The 24584-nt window shown below is 44.5% G+C and overlaps 1 protein-coding gene across 5 annotated transcripts in view; it reads left to right on the top strand.

Annotated features, from left to right (window-relative positions):
* DDR2 (discoidin domain receptor tyrosine kinase 2) overlaps positions 1-24584 on the top strand; it is a 156353-nt gene that overhangs the window by 78218 nt on the left and 53551 nt on the right. For all 5 annotated transcript variants that reach the window (XM_047840559.1, XM_047840558.1, XM_047840556.1 and 2 more), the window contains one exon: positions 14432-14540. In XM_047840559.1, the coding sequence (XP_047696515.1) occupies positions 14432-14540 (109 nt within the window). The remainder of the gene's footprint in view (positions 1-14431; positions 14541-24584) is intronic.

Here is a 24584-nt window from a genome sequence, read left to right as displayed (position 1 = left end):
CAGTCAGTGGGAGACAGCAGGTGCCATGTTGGAGTCAGGTGGGAATTCCCTCCTAAAGTCGGAGTCACATGCTGGCGGTATGACCGAAATCTTGCAAGAATGGAGTCAACCATACCTTTTGTGCCAGATGAGAGTGTCCCATTAGCCTGGTAGTAGGGGTGGCTGAGGAAGATGTGGTGTGGCACAGCTTTGGAACCATCATAACCATCCTATAAGTGACCATCGATGGATTGCCATCACACTTGCTACCTGTGTGGTCTTGGGCAAATTGTCTCTTCTCAGTCTTTTTGTTTGTACCACGAGGATATAATAGTGATAGCCTCAGAGAGGTGTTCTGAGGACCACGTGAGAAGATTCAGGTAAAACTTAGCATACTCTCCGGCATCTCATGTGTGTTCCGTAAATGTTTATCATACTGTCATAAGCCCTGAGGTGCAAAACATTCCTGCCCTTCAGGAGCTCATAGTCTTATTGAGGAGATAAGATTTTCACACCATATACAAGCACAGGTAGGGAGTGTAGAAGCTCCTTCCTGTCATCTGCTAAGTTAAGGAGTATCAATGCAATGGAGTCGAAGGAGGAGACTCCTTTAGACTCAGAAGAAGTGCCAGAGAGAAGAAGCCTGGTGCTCCGTCTTCTCAGCTGGTAGCAGGCGAACTGGGACTCCTGGACATTCCTGGACACTGCAGACCCCTCAGGTCACCCATTCAACCACCCCAGCACCTTCACTACATATCTCCAGACTCTGCTCTGCACTGGGAATTTGGAGAAGACCTTGACAAGGTCCATCCCTCCAGGAGCTCACAGCCTAGCCAGAGAGAAATATAGATAGATATATATTCACAGATAGAAATATAGAAACATTACAGCTAACAAATGTTATATACATATCTACTTATGTCGCGAAACCAGTCATCTGAGCCCAAAGTGGGATGGGGTGGGTCGGAAGCTCAGAACCAGTTTGAAAGAAAGTAGGGATCTACTTGGTGAAGGGGGGGCAACTCAAAGCCATGAGCTCCTGTTGGAAGAAGCTGGTGTGTGTGAGCCTTCTGCCGGAGGGGTGGGGTCAGTTGCTCTAAATCAGAGTGTTCTGAGACTGAGATTGAAGCATCTCCAAGGCCAGGATGGGGCAGGTCCTTGGTTCCACACTTGGCCCTGGTGATGTGGTATCTTTGACCTGGGCTGGGAAGTTGGGGGTGGTGAGTGGGCCTGGCGGACTGGGGAGGGTACTCTTCAGACATCAGGGGTGAGCGCCAGGCTCTGGTGACTCAATGGGGGAACTTCCTGAAGGCAGATGGACTCTGCAGATGGCTCATACCCTTAAATAAACTTGTATTTTCTGCACCACTTGCTTCAGAGGCTGCCAGTGAAAGTAACAGAGAAGGGAAGGTCCAGTCAGCAATGTGAAGGAAGTGTGAAATGGAAAGTGTGAGAAGCTGATTTCTCTTGATGGAGGCCATTACTGTTTTGGCCGGGATGGCGGAAGCTGCAGGTACTGAGGAAGTGACTTGCTTGAAGGAAGGGGTAGGGACCCGGAAAGGAATCTCAGACACTTGGTTCAAACCCAGCTGCCGAATGAGGCTTTCGAGCTCTGCGATTTGGGCAGAAACTCTTGGGCCGTGTTTGTCCAAGGCGGCGGGGCCCGTGAGCCTTGGTGTCTGTATGTCCCTGGACCCGCAGTTGTGTGACACCCAACGTTCCACTTTGCCCTGCCAGCCCCGGAGTCAGAGCAAGATGGGAACTTGCTCAGCCGCTGTCTTGTTTGTTTTTCCAAATGTCTGTATGTGCCAGTCCTGTGCATCTCCCGCCAAGAACCAAGACCGATGCTTTCTGTTGTATCGTCTCCAGGTGACCCAGCCTGTGCCGGGCTCACACTAGATGTCCACTGGACACTTGTCACCTTGACTGTTGACCTTGTGTTCTTCTTATGCACCATCCCATTCATAAAACCACCACTAAATAATACCGAAATGCTAATAAGTGCCGACTATCACCCAGGCACCCTGCTGTAAGCCCTTTATAGGTACCATCTTGTTGAGTTATAACAATGACATCATTTTCCACCTCTACCCACATCTCACACTTCCCTAATCTAGAAAAGTGCCCTTCAGCCCAGGGATTAATTAGTATCTGTCTGTTAAAAGGGTCTGACCTGGGGTGCCTGGCTGGCTCCATCAGTAGAGCACATGATTCTTGATCTTGGGCTTGTGAGTTCAAGCCCCTTGCTGGGTGTAGAGCGTACTTTAAAATAGAATAGAATAGGGGTGCCTGGGTGGCTCAGTCGGTTGAGCGTCGACTTTGGCTCAGGTCACCATCTCACAGTTTGTGAGTTCAAGCCCCACGTCGGTCTCTGTGCTGGCAGCTCAGAGCCTGGAGTCTGCTTCTGATTCTGTGTCTCCCTCTCTCTCTGCCCCTCCCCAACTCATTCTCTGTCTCTCTGTCTCTCAATAATAAATAAACATTTAGAAAATTTTGATAAAAAAAAAAACAAACAAAAGCAAGGACTTCATGTTGTTGTTCTTGCCTATTTTATTTTATTACCATTGAGATGGCCCATCAGTCAACCTACAGCGTCCTCTGAGCACCTGCAGCACAGATGCTGGTTGATCCCCAAATAAAGGGGTGGATGAGGGAGGCATGCTTTTTGCCTCTAACTTGCAGATTTATTGAGGAGACGATGCATAGGCACAGCAAGAGTAAGACAGAAATACAGATAACCATGAACATTTTGGAGCCGGGCCCTGTTCTATGCACTTCTTGGCGATAACTCATTCCATCCACACGTCCCTCCGTGGGTGCCATACTTACCCTCATCTTGCAGCTGAGGAAACGGGCGCCAGGGCTCAGGTGTGGGGCCAGGTCCACACAGCCGGTGGAGGAGGAGACAGGATGTAGACTCAGCAAGAGTGGCCTTGACAAGGTGACTCAGAAGGAGCCACCAGGGAGTTTGGAGGCAGAGCTGGGCATTCTCAGGGGTCCAGGGGCCACAGGAAGGGGTGACCCTCTGACTCAGGTGCTGCTCCCAGATTCACCGTTGAGCCCTCCAGGGTTTTAACCTCTTGAACATGACTTCTGGGATTAAGGAGAGGGATGTATCTCTTGTTTACCGTTATTCCCCATGTGACCCCTTTACTATGTGGCCCAAATCTTCACTGTAGGCATGGGAGGCAATGGGAAGATGGGTAACAAGTAAAAACCAGGCCACGTTCCCAAACCAGTACTTAACGTTTGTGGGAGGCGAGGCCTTACTCAGGGAGGTTGTTCTAGTCACTTCTTACTGCGTAGTCACCTCACAGCTCAGACGGACCACCACGGTATCGTTATTATCGCTCGTGCCCCTGAGGGGACGAGGCTCAGCCGGGCTGTTCTGGCTCCAGGTCTCTCCTGTGTTTGCAGCAGACAGCAGCTGGGGCTTGAGTCACCTGCCAGCCCTCCTCGCTCCCTCCACGAGCTGACCCTGCTGTCTGCTGGGACCTCAGCTAGGACGGGCAGCCTGGATACCAGAAGGTTGTGGCTTCTCCGTGTGGCCTGGGCTTCCTAGGGCAAGGGCTCTAAGAGAGAGGGAGCCAAGTGGCGGTGTATCCCCTTTGTGGACCAAGCTCGAAGCTCCATAACTATCATTTTTCCTGCATTCACTTTGTTGGAGGCAAGACACTCGCCCGAGCCTGTTCAAGAGATGGGAGATAAGCTACCAGCCCTCACTGGGAGATGGTGGCCAAGCCACCGCAGAGATTTTCCCAGTAACTTCACTCTGGTTTAAGGAGACCAGTTATCCGGGACAGACCGGGCCTGAGGAAGGTGTGTGTGCTCAGAGTTTTAGGAAGGAAAAACAGGACATAGGGCCAGGAGAGGCTATGTGACAGAACAGAGCCAGTGTGGAGGGCCAGGGCCCCGGGCACAGCCTCTGACCAGCATTTGCCTCCGCTGTTCAGGCTACCTTACTTTCCTCACCTTTAACCAGAGAGTTTGAGATGGGTGAGCTCTCCGGTCCCCTAAGCTTCCACTGTTGTGCATGCATAATTTTGAGGACTAGTGCCTTTCTTTCATAACTTCCAACCCCCTGTGACCCGAGTCCCTCCTGCCGACTTTCCTGTGCCCAGGAACGCGTACAGGCCACCCTCTGCTCCCCGGCACGTGAGCTGGGGCCGTGAGGAGCCTGGGACAGAGGGTGGGCTGGGGAAGGAATTGGAGGCTGGGTGGGGAAAGATGTTCAAGTGCAGGACCATGGAAGCCGGGGGTACCCGTGATCTATCTAAATGAAGAGCCAGGGATTGCTGGAGCTCAGAGAGGCTGGGCCAGCTGCCCAAGGACTCAGCAGGCCCAGGGGTACAGGGTTTTAGAGCCTCTCATGGGTCTTTCTGTGTTTGGAAAATGCCCTGCCTTCACTCTGTGTTTACTCTCCTTCCTCCTGCTGATGGCGTGAAGGCATTCGATCTGACATCCCTCGTGTAATGATATAGAAAGTGACATCAAGTGATGGCACACGTCAGTGTCCCGTGCCCCACTCCATCCCTGGCAGCTCTCCTCTCCCCAGGTGTGAGGAGGAGGGGGGGAGGGGGAGGTGGGGAGAAAGGATGAGATGGCCACCTGGCCTTTCCCCCTCCGCCTCTACTCTACGACAGACTCAAGTTGTCTCTGTTTTACGACCCAAGGAGTGAGCTGGAGGGGAGCACAGCGCTCTTCTAACAAAGGCAGGAGCGTGGCCTGCGAGCCGTGAGGGTTACCTCGGGTCGTCTGGAGCATGTCCCGTGTGTAAACACGGATTGGGCCACTGGGGGGCCTTTGGCTTAGCACTGCGGGGATGCATTTGGAGAAGCACGAGGTGGGGACTCCCAGAGGAAAGGGTGGGAGTGAAAAAGACTCTAGCAAGTCTTGGGGAGCCAGATAACGCCAGGTTGGCCAGGGTGTGTGTGTGTGCGTGCGTGCTCGCACGCGTGTGTTTGGGGGCCCATCTCTTGCCAAAACCAAGCTCATTTCTGCATCTTTGTTTGCTGAGTATTAAACAGTGCGAAGATTGCTCTTTCCATTTGTTGAATCTGAAATGAAAACGAGTCAGCAGGGAAGACCCAGGGCCCTGAGGGGCCCCCGAGTGAAAATGGACGGCCCTAAAGCAAGTGGGTTTTCGTCTCCCCGCCAGGCCCTGGTCTTCAACACACGCAGGTGCAAGAACCGAGCACAGCTGGGCCCACACCACACCTCGTGTGTCTGCTCCCACTCGACCGAGTGCTTTTATCTCACTTCCCATTCCTGTCTCTGCCTTGTCAGACCCCCACCCTTTCCGGAAGGGAAGGCCTGTCTTTAGGTAGAGGGGCCAAGGCTGGAGGCTGCAGATAACTTTCCAGGAAGGCAGGCACTTCCTTGTTGGACCCTGTCTCGGACTCAGTGTGAAGATGTCTGCCGGAAATCTGTGACTTTTTATTTTTCGCCAGAGGGGCGGCCACCTCAGATTGTCTCCAGCTTTGGGATCTGGGAGGACGGACTGTCTGGGGAGAATGATCCTTCTTGCTCTGTGCTCAGGCCGTATCCCTGAACACTTGATTATGACCTGGATTCAAGTATATCGAATCATAGTTTGAATGTCCCGGGGGGATTTGCTACTCGAAGGACCCGGGCACTGGATCATGGTACAAAGTGAAGAACTACTAGTTTGTGATGTGGACCCCTGCTCAGTGATTTATGAGTCCAGTTAAGTAGATGGAACATTCCTGTGTGCTGAATGTTATTTTAATCGTGCCACATGGAAACTTGTTATTCAAAGGTACCTGGCGCTTTGGGGTGGTGCAAAGAATTCTTCTGTAATGCGGAGGAACATTCCACAACGTATGAGTTTGGCAACTACAGGCATTTCTTAAAGTGGGGTGTACCTCTAGTTCTGCATCAGAGAAAAAGATGGTTTGTGCTCATATTCAGACTTGGGGGACAAAGAGAGCTCTACTCTCTGTGAGCGATGGTCTCGCCAGAGGCACTCGAAGCGTCCAACTAGTTAGAGCAAGAGGTCCCAAGGGATGCTTGCTCTGCGTACTTTCCATATCATCACAGGAAATGATGGTACTTTTTCCCCCAAATAAATTCAGTGAACTATTATAGCTACATTTCTAAAAGTGTTTCAGTTTATATCTAAATATGTGTCATCTAAATTTTGATGTCTATCATCTATCATCTATCTATCTATCTATCTATCTATCATCTATTATCTATTATCTATCACCATCTATATATCTATATACCTATCAATCATCTATCTATCTATCTATCTATCTATCTATCTACCTATCTATCTACCTACCTACCTACCTATCATGTGTTTTCATTTCTGTAGTAAAAAAAAGAGACACGGTGTAGGGCTCGTGCTCTGGAGCCCTGAAAGGCTGTTGTGCCACCATTGTGGAAGGAGAGAGTTGAACTTGCTCCCACCCTTTCTCACTCAGCAGCCCCCAAATCATTTCCACACTCCACCCTCACCTACCATCCTATTTGGACACTAGAGTAGAGCCTGTTACTAGGGAAACAGTCTGATATTCAAGGCATTTGGAGAAGGGGAGTGTGGTCGTCCTCAGGTGTGTATGACCTAGAGCCACAGGAGACTTGGGGCTGACCAGGAGTGAGCCCTCGGCGTGTGAACCGTCGCAGGATGGGATGGTGTCAGGCAGCGAGTGCGACTTGCTTTGCCACCATGGTGTGGCCCGGACTACGTTTCAGAAAGAGGCTTTAGGAAGCCTCAATTTGCTCAATTACCCAGATAATTTGTAAGACATTTGACCTTCTAGATTCTTGTTTTTTTAAAAGTCTTGCTTATTTCTAGTTGTGGCTGCCGCACTCCCATCTGCCCTCCATTTACTTGCTGGTTTTCCTGATGGCTTTGACCCACAGCCTGTCCAGATCTTGATGTGGGTGGTCCTGAGAGGGACAGCTACCCGTCTCCTAGCAGGCCCGGGAAGTCCTGAGCCACAGCTCTCGTTACAGTCAGTTTGGAGTGTTCATCCAGCTTGGCCTGGGGAGGGGATTTGCACTGAGAAGAGGGAAGTGTGGGTTTTTTATTACAAGGGACACATTCTCTCTGGGCTACCTGTCCATTGATATTCCTTGGAAAAATATTGGGTTGTGAGTGAAGAAACACTGGCCTTAGAGTCAGAGCAACTGGAATTGATTCTTAACTCTTTCTAGTTTTGTGACCCAGGCAAGTCAGAGTGAACCTGATTTTGATATAGAGATAAACAAGGTCTTTGACCTTAAATGACTTATATATTTTGACCTTAAATGGCTCAGGGTCGGGGATGACAGATGGGTCAACGTGCCAACTCGGAGCATGTAGGTCTACGTAGGTCTACGTAGGTTGTTCACATGTCACATTGCTTAAATCCGGAACCCTACGTAGGTTGTGTGACTTAGGTCCTTACTTTCCTTCTTCGTAAAGGACAGTGGTAATCTTTCTCCTTAGAATTGTTGTAAGGCCCACTAGTAATGCATCCATAAGCATCCGCTGAAGTACAAGTGTTCTAAAACAACAAAATAATGTCTAAGCGGCAATTCTCAACTGCTACTGTTGTTGTTGTTGTTGTTTGCCTACTTTATTCATGTATAAGATGTACCAACCGATAGTATGTCTCAATCCCACAAGTGATTCTTCAGGTACAAGACAAGTTCTCCATGTACCTCTAACCTCTGGGATATGCACGGTTGGTTGGAAAGCATCCTCCAGCTTCTGATAGACTGCCCCCAGGAAATTGGTTTTTGCCGGAAAAACCAATGTAAAAGGCAGTAACAAGGAACATATTTTCCTTGTTAAGAATCAACACAACAAACAAGTCTGGAGTTTCCTTTTGATCACCATTCCTGGTCTCCTCTGCCAAGCAGTCCAATCTCTGAGGGAACTACTGTTACCAGCCTTGTCTCCTGAAGCTTCTTGCTCTGTCCCCACTCACCCTCTTATCTGAGCACCAGAGGGAGCCCTAGAGTGAAGCTTGTTATTAGCATGGTATTTACCCTTCTCAATCTTTTGTGTATGCATACATGTATGCGCGTGTGTGTGTGTGTGTGTGCACTTATCCACAAAGATACATAGCATGCTTTACATAAATCTTGCAACCTGTTTGTTCATCCAAAAGTAGTCATGGACGCCTATCCAGCTCAGACTTTTAAAGTCTTGCATAGTATTTCACAGTAGGAATATACCATCATCTATAGCATTCTCCTATTCATAGAAATTTCCCCAAGTTTTTGTTAATAAAAAAAATATATACCGCCAACAGTGTCTTCACATCCTTGCCAACACTTGTCCTTGTTTTTGTTTTTGTTTTTTGATAATAGCCACCTGATAGGTGTGAAGTCATACCTCATTGTGGTTTTGATTTGCATTCCCCTGATGATTAGTGATGTTAAGCATCCCCCCACCCCACCCCATACATCTGTTGACCATTTGTATGTCTTCTTTGGAGAAATGTCTATTCAAGTCCTTAACCCATTTTAAAATCAGGTTATTGGTTTTTTGTTATTGAGTTGTAGTAGTTTCTTATATATTTTGAATGTGAATCCTTTATCAGATGTATGGCTGACAAATATTTTCTCCCATTGTATAGGTTGCCTTTTCACTCTGTTGATGGCTTCCTTTACCGTGCAGAAGCTTTTTAGTTTGGTGTAATCCTCCTCGTTTGTTTCTGTTGTTGTTCCCTGTGCATTTGTCATATTTGTGAAATCATGGCCAAGACCAATGTCCTGAAGCTTTTCCTGTATGTTTTCTTCGAGGAGTCTTAAAGTTTCAGGTCTTACATTCAAGTCTTTAATCCATTTTGAGTTGATCTTTGTGTGTGGTGTAAGATAATGGTCCAATTCCATTCTTTGACATACGGGTGTCCGGTTTTCCCAGTGCCATTTGTTGAAGAGACTATCCTTTCCCCTCTGTGTATTCTTGGCATCCTTCTCGAAGATAAGTTAGCCACAACCTCTATGGAAAATAGCATGGGGTTCAGTAAAAAATTAAAAATAGGACTACCATATAATCCACTTCTAGGTATTTTCTCCAAAGAATTGAAATCAGGGTCTTGAAGAGGAATTAGCTCTCCCATGTTCATTGCAGCACTAGATGTGGAACCAATCTAGATATCTATCCATACATGTGTGAATGAATAGAAAAATGTGGTATATGTACACAGTGGAATATTATTCATCCTTTGAAAAGAAGGACATTCTGTAATAGTCAACATCGAGGAACCTTGAGGACATTATGTTAAGCGAAATAAACCAGTCACAGAAGGACAAATACTACCTAATTCCACTATATTAGGTACCTAAAATAGTCACATTTATCTAATGAAAGAGTGCAATGGTGGTTGCCAGGGGATGAGGGGAGGGGGAAATAAAGTTAAGGTTGAGCAAGATGAATAAGTTCTAGAAATTCGATGCCCAACATTGTACCCACAGTCAACAATAATGGATTGAATACTTAAAAATTTGTTAAGAGAGTAGATCTTTTGTGAAGTGTTCTTACCCCAATAAAATAAAATTTGAGGAAATATTGCAAAGCACTTCTTTGTGCGTACCTCGTTAGGCAGATACCTAGGTCTTTCTCTAGGGTAACTAATAATAAGGGAAATATAAGGATCATAAGGTATATGCATTTTTTAAAACAATTTTTTATTTTATTTATTTTTTAATGTTTATTGACTTCTGCGGGGGGTGGGGCAGAGAGCGAGAGAGACAGAGGATCAGAAGTGGACTCTGTGTTGATAGTAGCAAGCCCGACGTGGGGTTCAAACTCACCAACTGGGAGATCATGACCTGAGCTGAAGTGTGATGCTTAACTGACTGAGCCACCTAGGTGGCCCTGCTTGGCCCACTTTTATAGTGGTTTTCAAAAAATGATCTATAGATCTATATTTATACCAGAAACTATGTTGTTATAAAACTCCAAAATTTATCTTAGCCTATTGTTTATCTGTTGATGCTTTTGGTGTCAAAGACATTTAAAATTTTGATGGAAAATTTTATCATTTTTGGATTTTGTTTTCTACATCTCACTTGTGCAGTCCTTCCTTACCTTTAGCTCCTAGCAAATGCTCTTATATTTTCTTGAAATACTTTGATAGTTCTCTTTTTGCATTTTGGGAATTCCCTTTTTTCATGTGTAGGCTGTGGATATACTTTTATTTGTTTTTGAAAACGAACTGTTTCACTGATTTTATTTTATTAAAATAAAATTTTTTTAACATTTATTTTTGAGAGACAGAGAGAGACAGAGCATGAGCAGGGAAGGGGCAGAGAGAGAGGGAGACACAGAATCTGCAGCAGGCTCCAGGCTCTGAGCTGTTGGCATAGAGCTGGACGCGGCACTCGAACTCACAGACTGTGGGTTCATGACCTGAGTCAAAGTTGGACACTTAACTGACTGAGCCACCCAGGCACCCCTGTTTCATTGATTTTAAGTGCCCCTTTTATAAAATAGTAAGTTCCCATTCATATGAGTCTTTTCTGGGTTGCCTCTTCTCTTCATTGTTCTCCTTATATGTTTCTGTGCCAATCCCATACTCAGAGAGGCCTTTCCTGACCACCTTGCCTGAAATAGCCCGCATTCACTCTCTGTTGCATCAGCCCATTTTATTTTCTTCATGACACATACATCTCTTTGGATTTCTTATTTCTTTACTTGTCTGCTTGTGCATTACAAGCTCCATGATGACAGCTCCAAGCTAGCTGCCTTTTACAGCACGTGGAACCGCACCTAGTAGACACATAGAGAATAGTTACTGAAAAAAACGAATGAAAGAATACTGCTTGGCCAGAGATATTTGCATTTTGAGCTTTATTTTCGAAGATTGAATAAATTGTCAGGGGAATTTGTACTATCAACCAAAGAAATGGATAGGAAAGGGCCTTTCTACTTCCTTGAAGTTCTTCTCTGTATGTTTGTGGGTTCTGTTCACATGTCACATTGCTTAAATCCGGAACCCTCGGAGAAACTCATTCAAAGGTGCAGAATAGGGTGATGTAGGCTTATAATAAGTCTTGGGTACATTTCCGTTTAGGGTGTGGAATTGAGTGTGGCCAGATGTAATCACTGAATATGTGGCTCAAGGCAGTCATTAATTTCCTCTGCAAATATTTACCCAGCACTCTGGTGGGTGTTCAGAACGCAATGGTGAGTAAAATAAACATCGAGTTTATGGAGGGGATGGGGAAGACCCTACAGCAATGAATATATGATCAGAAACTGGGATCACTTCTATGTAGACAAATAATGAAAAGCTTTCAGAGCATGTAACCAGAGGGCCAGAGAGGTTTCCACAGAGGAAGTGACCGTTGAACAGAGGGTTGATCTGGACAAAGAGAGCCTGAACTATCCCGGCAGAGGCCATGAGGCAGAAGCAGGAGAATAGCTTGGGTCTTGTAGGTGAGGCCATATCAAAGGGGAGTGCAGTATAATGACAAACAAAGACAAAACAAACAGTAACAACAAAACCCATGTGGATGTTGGAGTGATACAAACTCTGGGTTCACGTGAGCACCTGTCAACTGTGTAATCAGATCAGTTTTACTCTCTTCCCGCTCAGTTACCTTGTTGATGAAAAACAACCTCATTGGGTTACTGTGAATATTACATGAGAGCGTCTTTGGCTCACATTAGATATACACGCTGTAGTTACCATACCTCTGAGTTTGTTAATGTTTCTTCTGTGTTCGTTAGCTGCTGACACCCTAATTTGAAGCCAGCAAAGTAGAAATAATCACTTGTTTTGGAGATTCACAGCCTGAAACCCTCAAGTAACAGTTTCCAAAAGGAAAGTCAGTCAGATAGTTTTGAGCATCTAGTAAGTGCTGAGGAGTTCAGTTGAAAACCATTTTTGAGTGCATGCTTTGTACAAAATGGAAAGTATTCTTTTGGAGATACAAGAATGAGCCATTTTGAAGGTAATGACTAAATGGATTTTTTTTAATAACTATGCCATGGAGGATCTAATAGAGGCAAAATCAGGGTATGTTTTGGTTAAGGGAATGAGGTATAAGACATTCCTTGTAGAGGGAACTGCTGGGGAAGGTTATAGAGGGGAGAGGTTATGGCCAACAACTCATAAGAAAGGTGCCCCAAGAGAGAATTGTGGGACTCTTCTACCAAAGGAGAGAGTGGTTAGTCGAGGCAGTGCTGACAAGGCTGAGTGGTTGTGCACAAGAAGCTTGGGTCTTTGTGGAAGGACATCCTGGACCATGGTCATGGCTAGTGCTAGATTATAGCTATGACCAATGTCTCGAAGATCTGCCCATGTCTTCCTTTCTCTGGGCATATTAGTTTGGGGACTCCTTTATGAAAACACAATGTTTCTGCTGCTGGCAGTGACTATGCACACTGAGACACATATTTTACCCCATCCAAATCAATTCCATGAAATCACGCTTATCACCATTTTGTGGTCTGTGGATCACCCACCCCTGACCCCCACCAGAAGGCCACTTTAGTCTTTTGTCCTTGATTTGTTTTGGCTTCATCCTCTTCAAGCATTTGAATATCTGCCTTTCCTTCCCTCTTTCTTTCTACCTTTCTTTCTTTCTTTCTTTCTTTCTTTCTTTCTTTCTTTCTTTCTTCCTTTTCCTACTTGTTTATTGAGGAGAGCAGGTGAGAGTTCTATCACCTAGAAAACATCATAGAAAGTTTCTGCTTCCTCAACAGGTGTCTTGGCTATGTTCCCCCTTTATTTACTCCATTCCCATTATAGCCCATTAAAATCCTACTCATCATTCAAGAGCCTGATCAGGTCAGATTTCTCCATGAAGCCTTCTGTAATCACCCCAGCTTAATGGGATTTTGTCTTCCTTTGTAATTATGTATTGCATATTATTTATAACAATGGGTCCATTGTTGGTTTGGTTGATGATTAGTGTTACCTGGCAGAAACTTTTTAGTACAATTTTTATTCTAGAACAGTTTCATACTTGCAGAGTCAATGCAAAGATAGTACATAGAATTCCTGTTTACCCAATACCCAGTTTCCCCTATTATTAACATCCTACATTAGTACAGTAGCTTTGTCATAGTTAATGAACCAATGTTGATACATTATAATGAACTAAAGTCTATACTTCATTCAGATTTCCTCAGTTTTCCCCTATGTGCTTTATCTATTCCAGGATCATCATCCAGGATGTCACTTTACAGTTAGTTGTCATGCCTCCTTAGGCTCCCTTAGCTGTGACAGTTTCTTAGACTTTCTTGTCTTTTGTGATCTTGATAGCTTAGAGGATTATTCAATAGGAATTTTGTAGAATGTCCCTAAAATGGGACTGAACTGATGTTTTTCTCATGATTAGTCTGAGGTAATGCGTTTTTAGGAGGAAGACCAGAGAGGCTATCCTGTGCCATTCTCATCATATCATATCCAGGGTATATATTAACAGTATGACTTATCAAAGGTGATGTTAACCTCCATCACCTGGCTTGAGGTAGCATTTGTCAAGTTCCTCCACTGAAAAACTACTTCCTCCATTTCCATACTGGACTATTTGGGAGAAGGTCACTGCGTGCAGTTCACCCTAAGGGGAGGGATTATGTGCCACCTCCTTAAAAGCAGAGTATCTACATAAATTATTTAGAATTCTTTTGAATGGGAAGATTTTCTGTTCTCCCCCTTTTGCTTATTCAGTCATTTATTTATATCAACATGGACTTGTAGATATTTATTTTATTCCTTGGGTTGTAGTCCAATACTACTTTATTTATTCTGTTGCTCAAATTCTTCCAGCTTTGACCACTGAGAACTCTTTCAGTTGGTTCCTGTGTCCCGTTGATATATCCCCATCACTTGGGGGGATGTATACTTTCTTGATTTCTGCCACTAAAAGATTCTCCGGGCTCATATTGTATACATCCTGCCCCAGGCCTGGGATCAGCCACTTCTCCAAGGAACTCTGACTCCTTTTATTGGAGAATGGTATTAAAAACCAAGATCTGGGCACTAGGCATACTTGTTGCTGTTGTGGTGTTTGGCTTTTAGGCCCTCTCAGCTGATACAGCAAAGAGATGCATGTGTGTATACTAACCTGTATATATGTATGTATCTGTAAATATTCCCTATATATATATATATATTTTTTTTCTTGGTTTAATATTGGAATCAATATCAAAATTGTGAGGACTTCATAAATGTAAGTTTTAGATTATCACCGTTCACAATGTGGGTAAGTATTAATCTTAGTAAAACTTTGTTACTTGCCTATAGTTTTGGTAATTGTAATTTCATGATCTGAGTTTGGAAATTCTTACATTATCTGATTATTGAATGTCCCACAAGACTCTCCAAGTCTGTGACTTGAAGTCCTAAATATAGAAATAAAGGCTGTAAGAACCAAACATAATAGTGCAAATTGTATCCATTCATTTTGATAGTATCTGTCTCACTCCTCTCCTCTCCTTCTCTTTCTCGTTTGCTTGCATTTTGGTGGGCTGCAGGCTCCAGTTCCGACACCATCTTCTGAGATGACTTCGATTCCCAGAATACCATTGATGCTACTCCTGCTGCTGTCCATCTTGAGTTCTGCAAAAGCTCAGGTTAATCCAGGTAACACGGCCATTGCTCAGCCACATGCTAGAAGACCAGCCGAACACTCAAGTCCATCAATGTTCATCTTGGCAAAGGCCCTGCCAAGGGTATCCAAAGGGTCATCTTTTCCCCTTATTCCTTCCTTCCTTCCTTCCTTCCTTCCTTCCTTCCTCCCTCCCTCCATCCCTCCCTCCATCCCTTCCTCCCTTCCTTCCTTCCTTCTTTCCTTCCTTCCTTCCTTCCTCCCTCCCTCCCTCCCTCCCTCCCTGCCCTTCCTTCCTCCCTCCCTCTCTTCTTCCCTTCTTCTCCTTCTTCCTTCCTTCCTTCCTCCCTCCCTCCCTCCCTGCCCTTCCTTCCTCCCTCCCTCTCTTCTTCCCTTCTTCTCCTTCTTCCTTCCTTCCTTCCTTCTTTCCTCCCTCCCTCCCTCCCTCCCTCCCTCCCTCCCCTCCTTTCTTCCTTCCTTCCTCCCTTCCTTCCTTCCTTCCTTCTTTCCTTTCTTCCTCCCTCCCTCCCTCCTTCCCCTTCCTTCCTCCCTCCCTCTCTTCTTCCTTCCTTCTCCTTCTTCCTTCCTTCCTTCCTTCCTTCCTTCCTTCCTTCCTTCCTTCCCTTTCATGATGAAACTTGTCTAAAGCAGAAACAGAAACTAATACCCTCTGTCTATATAACATCTTGGCTGTTGTGAAAGGGCTGTTGATATAAACTAGAGTGGAGTAAAAGGGGAATTTTAAAAAATGGGAGGCGGAGGAAGCATCTGTTTACTTCTGCATCTTCTTGGAAACAGGAAAGAATTTTTAGATGACTTGGAGAACTTCCACAGGTTTCCAGTTATTTTTGGCTGGTTTAGGCCTATGTTTTACTTGGATGTCATGTTGTGCTTCTGGGACCCTGGTCTTATGGGATCTCAGGCAGTCTTTCTTTCCTATCAGGTGTGGCCATACTCAAATATAGATGTGTCCAGAGAAATCTTTTAGTTCTCCCCAACTTTTTAAAACAATTGTATGTGTGTCTCTCTCTATATATTTTATTTTATTTTTATTTTTTATTAATTAATTACTTAATTTTTATATTTACATCCAAGTTAGTTAGCACATAGTACAACAGTGATTTCAGGAGTAGATTCCTTAATGCCCCTTACCCATTTAGCCCATCCCCCCTCCCACACCCCCTCCAGCAGCCCTCTGTTTATTCTCCATATTTAAGAGTCTCTTCTGTTTTGTCCCCCTCCCTGTTTTTATATTATCTTTGCTTCCCTTCCCTTCTGTTCATCTGTTTTGTATCTTAAATTCCTCATATGAGTGAAGTCATATGATATTTATCTTTCTCTGACTAATTTCACTTAGCATAATGCCCTCCGGTTCCATCCTTGTGGTTGCAAATGGCAAGATTTCATTCTTTTTGATTGCCGAGTAATACTCCATTGTATCTATAAGCCACACCTTCTTTATCCATTCATCTGTCAATGGACATTTGGGACATTTCCATACTTTGGCTATTGTCGATAGTGCTGATATAAACATTGGGGAAAACTGCATGTATATTTTAACTTTAAATTGAAGTACACAATTTTATCACTTGTCTGTTACCAGAGTACTGCCTCTTAACAACTTACGTAAAGTTGGTGATCCAGTCTGGGCTTGGTTGAAGTATTCTTCTGATCTCTGGTTTCATGTACCTATCTGGGAGTCAGCTGGTTATTGGTTCATCTAGGATGGCCTTGACTCTGACGACTGGGCAACTTGGCTGTCCTCTCCTCTAGCAGACTAGCATGGATATGTTTTAATGGAAATTGCACAGGAGCAATAGCAGAAGCAGAAATGTGCAGCATTTTCCAAGCCAATGCTTTAGTCACATTCGCTGAGATCTCATTGGCCAAAGCAAGTCACATGGCCAAGCCCTGAGTCAGAGTGGGATGGCATAAAAAAATCACATGGGGATGGCCTGAATACAGGGAAGGGTAAAGGATTGGAGTCATTTTTTTTCCATGTTGACACAAATATAAATATAGGAAAGTATACATATATCCTTATACTTAGTGTAAGTGCTCAATGTGATGAATTTTACAAACTGTATACATCCATCTAAGCAGCATCCAGATTAAGAAACAGAGGTTTACCAGATTTCAGAAGCTCACCTCATGCTTCTTTTCAGTTACTTCTTCTCACCCTCACTCCAAGGGTAATCATTATCCTGCTTTATAACAATATAGATTAATTTTGCCTGTTTTTATACTTTATATAAATGGAAGCAGATGATGCATAAATACTATTTCGCATCTGGCTTCTTTCATTCAATATTTTGTTCATGATATTCATCCACCTTTCTGCATGCAGCTGGCAACTGTTTGTTTTCATTGTTGTGTGATATTACTTTGTTTGAATATTTTATTTGTCCAGTCTACTGTGGATGGGAATTTGGATCGTTTCCAGTTTGGGCCCATCATGAATAAACCTGCTATAATCATTCTTGTAAAGGTCTTTTGGTAGAAGTGTGTATTCAGCTTTTTGGGGGCATATACCTGGAAGTGGAGTTACTGAGTTATATGTTACATACAGTATGTTTTTCTACACATTACCAGAGTTTTCCGAAGAGATTTTACCAATTTTTCCATCCCACGGTAATGTATGAAAGTTCTGTTGCTCCGAGTTGTATATGGATTTTTGAGGACATTTTTCTTTTGTCTTCTTCATATAGCATGAGGGTACATTGTGAAAATCCTCACCCTCTTCTCCTAACTAGAATTCTGTCTCTGTGGGATATTCTTTATACCTGAAAAGGAAATATAATCAAAACACCTTAAAATCAAGGATTTCTTGTTTTAATAAACCCAGTGCCTTATTACTTTCTTGTAATAAGTTTAGTTGGTTCACCTCAGATCTGAACTTGAACACCATTCCTTCATTTCTCTCCTCTGTATTCCTCCCACCCCGTTGAAGTGTGGTTGCTTCCTGCTACATTGAACAAGCAAATGGTCATCTCCCTGATTTGGTCTCCAAGGAAGTGTCACTATGTGTGCACAGAATGGTAGTGTGTTTTGGTTCCAGGCACATTCACAGAGACTAGGATGATATGAGGACATTTTGATGAATGAACCAAAAGAGCTAGTGTTCTGTGTTCGAGAGTATTGTTATAGCCCTGTGGCAGGAAATGAGCTGTGTGAAGACAGAAAGCAGTTATCATTAAAACATTTTCCCCATATTCCTGGTGCCAATCATTTCTGTTGGCTCTTTTTTTTTAAGTTTTTTTATTTATTTTGGGAGAGAGAGAGAGAACCAGAGAGAAAGGGAGAGAGAGAAGGAGAGAGAAAGAGAGAGAGAGAGAGGGAGGGAGAGAATCCCAAGCATGCTCCACACCATCAGCGCAGAGCCCTACGCAGGGTTTGGACTCGTGAACTGTGAGATCATGACCTAAGCCGAAATCAAAAGTCAGAGACTTAACCAACTGAGCCACCCAAGTGCCCCTTCTGTTGCCTCTTTCTCCCAGGAAGAAAGGAATAAACGTCTTGACTTGCAAAGATCTTTATAGAACATAGAATATTTGAGGTATGTTGAAGAACTAATCCTTCTCTCTACCATTTCTTCTGCTTTACCAAGTTAAGCTAGAGACCAGCAACGAGAAACGGTAATCAGTGTTAAAGGATCGAGGCACAAATCTTGGGGTTTGTGGAGTCCTAGGGCCTGCACACTGATGAATGTAGAGTAGATACATAATAAATGCATGTTGATTTATGGATGACTTTTCAGAAGTCCTTATTGGTTTCTACTGAAAGACGAAAATTCTTGGCCAGGTAGGTTTTCCCCACAGGTTGGTCCCATGGTATAAATAGATGCCATCTTGGATGTAAGTCGGGAGAACTGGGTTGTAAACATATCTTAAAATATAGACACATATTTTAATAGAGTATTTGATATAAAATATTGGCTGGCAAATAGCAACTGGGCTAAACATTAAATTTAATTAATATAAAGTCTACAACCAGCTCATTAGTTTAAGCCCGTTGTGGAGATTTCATCATGGCTGCTGGTGTCACACCATGGAGGCTCCCGGGTAGTACTAGTGTGATATAGGTAGTAGGTCATGACATGATGGCAGGGAGGCCGTTGGCTCCCTGCTCTAAAGCACCAGAACTTTGACAGCGGCAGCCAAGCAGGTAGTGAGACAGGTAGTAATAGTGGCATTTCCAGTAATGGCAGGCTTCAAAGTGGCGTTGTCACTGGGGGCTGCAGTGTAGGCTCTACGGGTCCACCCAGGAAATACTGACACGCAGGAGTATGTACACAGTTCTGAAGTTTGGGCAGCATGCCTCGCCAGCTTCCCATTGTAACCGCGCACCAGGGACAGGGACCGGATGACTGTCGATTCAATGGAAGGTCATTGGAAGAGGTTGAGGCAGTTTCCTCTGGCACAATCATGGCTCAGGAGATCAGTTAGCTAGTCTCCATCAAACGATCATACCAACAATTTGTGAAAAACATTTCTACAAATCAACAAATGATGTGGACATTGTTAGAATATTCTGCCGAATGATTTGCAGTTTACTTAGAAAATAGTATTTAACTCATTGGGGGTGCCCAGGTGGCTTAATTGGTTGGATATCTGACTCTTGATTTTGGCTCAGGTCATGAGCCCACAGTCGTGGGATCGAGCCTGCATTGGGCTCCATGCTGGGTGTGGAGCCTGCTTAACATTCTCTCTTTCCCTTTCCCTCTGCCCCTCCCCTGCTCATGCTCTCTCTCAAATAAGAGAAAAAAGAAAGACAAGAAAATGGTATTTAACTCACTTAGAAAGTGATTCTGAGGAAAAACCTGGTTATGATCCTGGCTTGGTCTTTAATTAGTTATGTGACATTACACCTGCCATTGTATTTCTCTTGTATTTCCTTAATCCTTTTACCTGTAGTAAGGTGATGTTGGATTAGGTGATCTGTGAGAGCCTTTCTGTCACAAACTTAGTGTGATTTTATGGTGTGGGGCTTTACCACCTATACTGGAAGATATGGATGGGCTTTGGACTTGGAAGCAGGGTCCCTGATCTTGCATGGCTGTTCTTTGTAAGAAAATCCACTTGTCCCCAGCTCCCTGGCACTTCTCAGGCTTGGGGTTCTAAAATCTGAACTTTGGAAGAACCTCGGCTTTGAGGTTAAGCACAAAGAAGATAGCTGATATATATATATATATATCAGTGTGTATACACACACACACACACACACACACACACACACACGTACCCTAAAATGCCCCCTAGTGACATGTTGGGTACACAAAGCCTGCCCCAGCCTAATCTGTAGGAGTTTCATAGTACAAGAAGCTTTTTGTTGGGCATTTTTTTTCCTTTGGAGGTGGGTCTAAGAAGAAGCCTTTCAGGAAGAAGAAATAGCATGTATGCAATGGCCAGAAGGGACGGGGAGGAACATGGGGGGCTGCCTGGTGGAGGGTGCTGAGTGAGAGACCCAAAGGGGCAGCCTTTTCATCCTCTTGTAGATCCTTGGGCGGGGCGACTGGACTTAACAGGAGAGCCTGAGAGTACCTCCAGGACAAAGGGACATCTCTAGATGCCACAACGAAGTATAAGAATAGTCTGGGTTATTAATAGTGGTTTGATCACCTGGCCAGGTTAGACGCCTCCAGGCTTCTCCTTCAGTGGTCAGTCAGGGCTCAGAATCTTAGGGATTTCGAGGGAGGAGGACGAGTAGAAGTGACCTGATTATCCTGGACACCAAGCCCAGGGGTCTGAGGTCCTAAAGACTCATCCAACAAACCAGACAGTTGCTGTCTGTGAGGAGCACAAAGGCAGTTGGCCCCACCCTCTGACTTGGCCTGTGAGAAGTGCTTTTACTTGGAAGAGGGAGAAACAGCTCTTTTCCCTAACAGGCAACCCAGGCATTCAGGATGCACAGGACAGAGCCAGGGCAGGGCAGTGTTGGGGCTTCCTGTTTCCGTTCCGCATTTTCTCTTCATAGGCGGCAGGAAGCTTACTAGCAATTCAGAACCCTGGGGTGGGGGAGTCCTCCTTTGGTGTCTAGAATGTTCCTACTTTTGGGGGAGGGACAAAGACATTAAAGGGTTGGGATTCTGAGAGGAGGAATTTCTTCTCCTATAGACTCCTGTAGTTTCAGGTTCATCACTGTGCTTTTGTTGTTTCCAGCATCAATCCTACATCCCAGTGAGTTCTTTGGACCTAGGCAACTAGTGTCTTAGGCTATTTGAGTTGCAATGAACCTTAACGATATCCAAGTCCCTCTTCCCCATTTTACAGGTAAAGGAAGTGATGTCAAAGGGAGTGAGAGGTTTGTCCACGAGCACACATCTAGCGAATGGTAAAACAGGAGCCCACGACTCCCGTCTCTCAGCTCCAAGGTCATTCCACCAAAACCACTCAGCCCCTCAGGGAGCCGGTGAGGAAATGACCTTTCTCCAATAATCGTGTAATAGCTGGGCAGCCTGATGGCTACTTTTCTGGGACCGCCAGTGTGCATTTAAGGGGGTGAGAGGTAATTGGGGTTTGAGGGATGGCCTGAGGCGAAGGAATAGAAAAGACTCAGAGGATCATGCAGAGCTCGCTCTGGGAAACTTGGTCTCGTTAGCATGCCCAGCAAGCAAGGGTCTGGAAGCCCTTTGGTACTGACTCAGCCTCGCAAAGATACCAAAGCTCCAGAGATACCCTGGTTCCCTTCTGCACAGCGTTGTCCCCTTCTCCTCACCCCCTTGTCTACCGCCAAAGCTGGTACATGTAACTTTACTTACACACATTTCCAAATTGGAAAATCCTGGGCTCTCATCCTTCATGTCCCCAGAGATGTGTGAGAAGGTTTGTGGGGCTTCATCTAATGAGAATGTGGCACTGGTTTCAGATTTCTGAAACCAGACCCGAGATGCTAGGGCTCTCTCTCTCTCTCTCTCTCTCTCTCTCTCTCTGTGTGTGTGTGTGTGTGTGTGTGTGTGTGTGTGTGTGTGAGAGAGAGAGACAGAGACAGAGACAGAGACAGAGACAGAGAGAGATTGCTTGTTTGCTTTATTCAGACTGAGCAGGGCCCTCAGAGGGAGATAAAAAGGCTGCGAAGGGACCTCCCTGCTTGAATTTCTCTTAAGCAAGCAATGCCTGATGCTGCCCAGATTGGCTCTTTCTTGCTTATATGTTTGTTTGTCGAGTCTAGCCTGAGGGTGGCCTTTGGTATCCTTCCTGCCAGTAAAAGGATCTTTCTCTGGGGACAACCGAAGCTCATCTGCCCCTTAAACAGCCCCTGTTGTGCCAAATAGGGAAAAAGAGAATGCAGAGTTCAAAGGGGAATACCAACTAACACTCAACCAGCACTTAATATATTCCTGGTGCCATTCGAAGTGGGCGTCAGCAAATTTAATCTTTGCAGTAATCTTATGAAGTAGGTAGTATTGTCTTTCCAGCTTCGCAGGAGAAACTGAGGCCCAGAAACCTTAGGTAACTCACTCAAGGTTGCAGAGCTAGCTAAGTGACGGAGCTAAGAGGCGCTCTTGACCAGCAAGCATGCTCTTGACCTCTGTGCTCCTGGATTGTCAGACACACGGGATGCTCACGTACTACCCAACCAGGTCAGCTCCCCAGGGTCTGAGTGGTTGAAATACTGAGGGTATGAATGTGGGCCAGACATGGAGGAATTTGCCAGGCTAGGTGGAAAGAGGAAAGGAGAGCATTTGAGCTAAGAAAAGGTTCAGAGGCACAAATAGGAAAGTAAGAGTGTGGAGATGGTTGTCACTGAGGGGTCATGAGGGCAACAGTGAGGTTAGGGCCATACCAGAAACAGGAGCCACCTAACTTTGGGATCCCCAGTATGTGACAGGTACTTTCCAATCAAAGGCTTTGTCCTCACCTGGTGATAACAAAATAGGATGCCATGTCCTTCCTCCCAGATTGTGAGTTCTTTCCACTGCCTCCCCCCCACCCCACAGTTAGATTCCTTATTTTACTTTTTAATAAATTTAAATCGCCTTCACCCGTTTTTTCCACCCTCTACCCCCTGCCTCAGGTAACCACCAGTCTGTTCTCTGTATCTGTGAGCTCTTAAAAAAAAATTTAATGTTTTTATTCATTTTTGAGAGGGAAAGACAGAGCATGAGTGGGGGAGGGGCAGAGAGAGAGGGAGACACAGAATCCGAAGCAGGTTCCAGACTCCGAGGTGTCAGCACAGAGCCCGTTTGAGCCATGAGGTCATGACCTGAGCCAAAGTCAGACACTTAACCCACTGAATCACCCAAGCGTCCCTTATATATATATTTTTAGATCCCACATATAAGAGAGACCTCTGTCTGACTTATTTCAGTTAGTGTAATGCCCTCAGGTTTTATTCGTTGTCACAAATGGCAGGATTTCCTTTTTTCTCATAACCGATATTCCACTGTATACATATACCACAATTTCCTTATCCATCCATCCACTAGTGGACACTTGGGTTGTTTCTGTATCTTGCCTATTGTAAATAATGCTGCAGTGAATGGGGGGGGGGGTGTGTGTGCACATATCTTTTTGAGTTAGTGTTTCATTTTCTTCAGATGAACACCCAAAAGTGGGACTGCTGGGTCACATGGCAGTTCTATTTTTTTTTTTTATTAAATTTTTTTTTCAACGTTTATTTATTTTTGGGACAGAGAGAGACAGAGCATGAACGGGGGAGGGGCAGAGAGAGAGGGAGACACAGAATCGGAAACTGGCTCCAGGCTCTGAGCCATCAGCCCAGAGCCTGGCGTGGGGCTCGAACTCCCGGACCGCGAGATCGTGACCTGGCTGAAGTCGGACGCTTAACCCACTGCGCCACCCAGGCGCCCCTCTATTTTTAATGTCTTGTAGAGACTCCACACTGTCTTCCCTAAGTACAGAAGGATTTCTTTTTCTCCACAGCCTCGCCGACACTTATTATCTCTTGCCTTTTTGACAGTAGCCATTTTAAGAGGTTTGAGGCGATATCTCATCGTTGTGATGTTCCTTGCCCTGAAGATGAGTGATGCTGAACCTTTTTTTTCATGTACCTGCCGATCACCTGTATGTCTGCTTTGGAAAATGCCTGTTTGCATCTTCTGCCTGTTTTTTAATTGGACCGTTTGGTTTTGTGCTATTGAGTTGTAGGAGTTCTGTGTATATTTTGGATATTAGTCCCTTATCAGATACATGATTTGCAAATATTTTCTCCCGTTCAGCGGGTTGCCTTTTTATTTGTTGGTGGTTTCCTTTGCTGTGCACAAGCTTTTTAGTGTGATGTATTCCCACTTCTCTATGTTTTTCTTTTGTTGCTTTTGGTTATGGTGTCAGATTCAAAAAATCGTTGCCAAAACCCATGTCAGGAGCCTTATTGCCTATGTTTTCTTCTAGGAGTTCTATGGTTTTAGGTCTCCCATTCATGTCTTTAATTGATTTTGAATTAATTTTTGTGCATGGTATAAGGTAGTGGTCAGGTTTCATTCTTTTGCATGTGGCTGTCCCATTTTCCCAGCACCATTTATTGAAGAGATAGTCCTTTTCCCATTGTGTGTTCTTGGCTCCTTTGTCATAAATTAACCGACCATGTACGTGTAGATCTATTTCTAGGGTCTCTATTTTGTATGCCAATACCATACTGTTTTAATTACTATAGCTTTGTCATATATCTAGTAACTGGGGGACATGATGCCTCCAGCTTTGTTCTTCTTTCTCAAGATTTGTTTGGCTATTCAGAATTTTTTGTGGTTCCATACCAATTTTAGGATTATTCGTTCTATCTCTATCATTTGTTTAGGATTATTAGAAAAACACCATTGGAATTTGGATCGAGCTTGCTTTGGCTCTGTAGATTCTTTGGATAATATGGACATTTTAACAATATTGATTCTTTCATCCATCAGCATGGAATAGGTTTCTATTTATTTGTATCGTCTTTGGTTTCTTGTATTAATGTTTTGTGCTTTTCGATATGCAGGTCTTTCACCTCCTCGGTTAAATGTATTCCTGGGTATTTTATTATTTTTATGCAGTTATAAAACGGGATTTTTTTTTAATTTCTCTTTCTGATACTTCATTATCAGTGTATAGAAATGCAACCGTTTTTTTGTGTGTATTGATTTT

Source organism: Prionailurus viverrinus, chromosome F1 (assembly GCF_022837055.1).
Source record: "Prionailurus viverrinus isolate Anna chromosome F1, UM_Priviv_1.0, whole genome shotgun sequence".
Classification (NCBI taxonomy): Eukaryota; Metazoa; Chordata; class Mammalia; order Carnivora; family Felidae; genus Prionailurus; species Prionailurus viverrinus.
The sequence above is the reverse complement of the archived record's forward strand: the minus strand, read 5'-3'. Positions and strand labels throughout refer to the sequence as shown.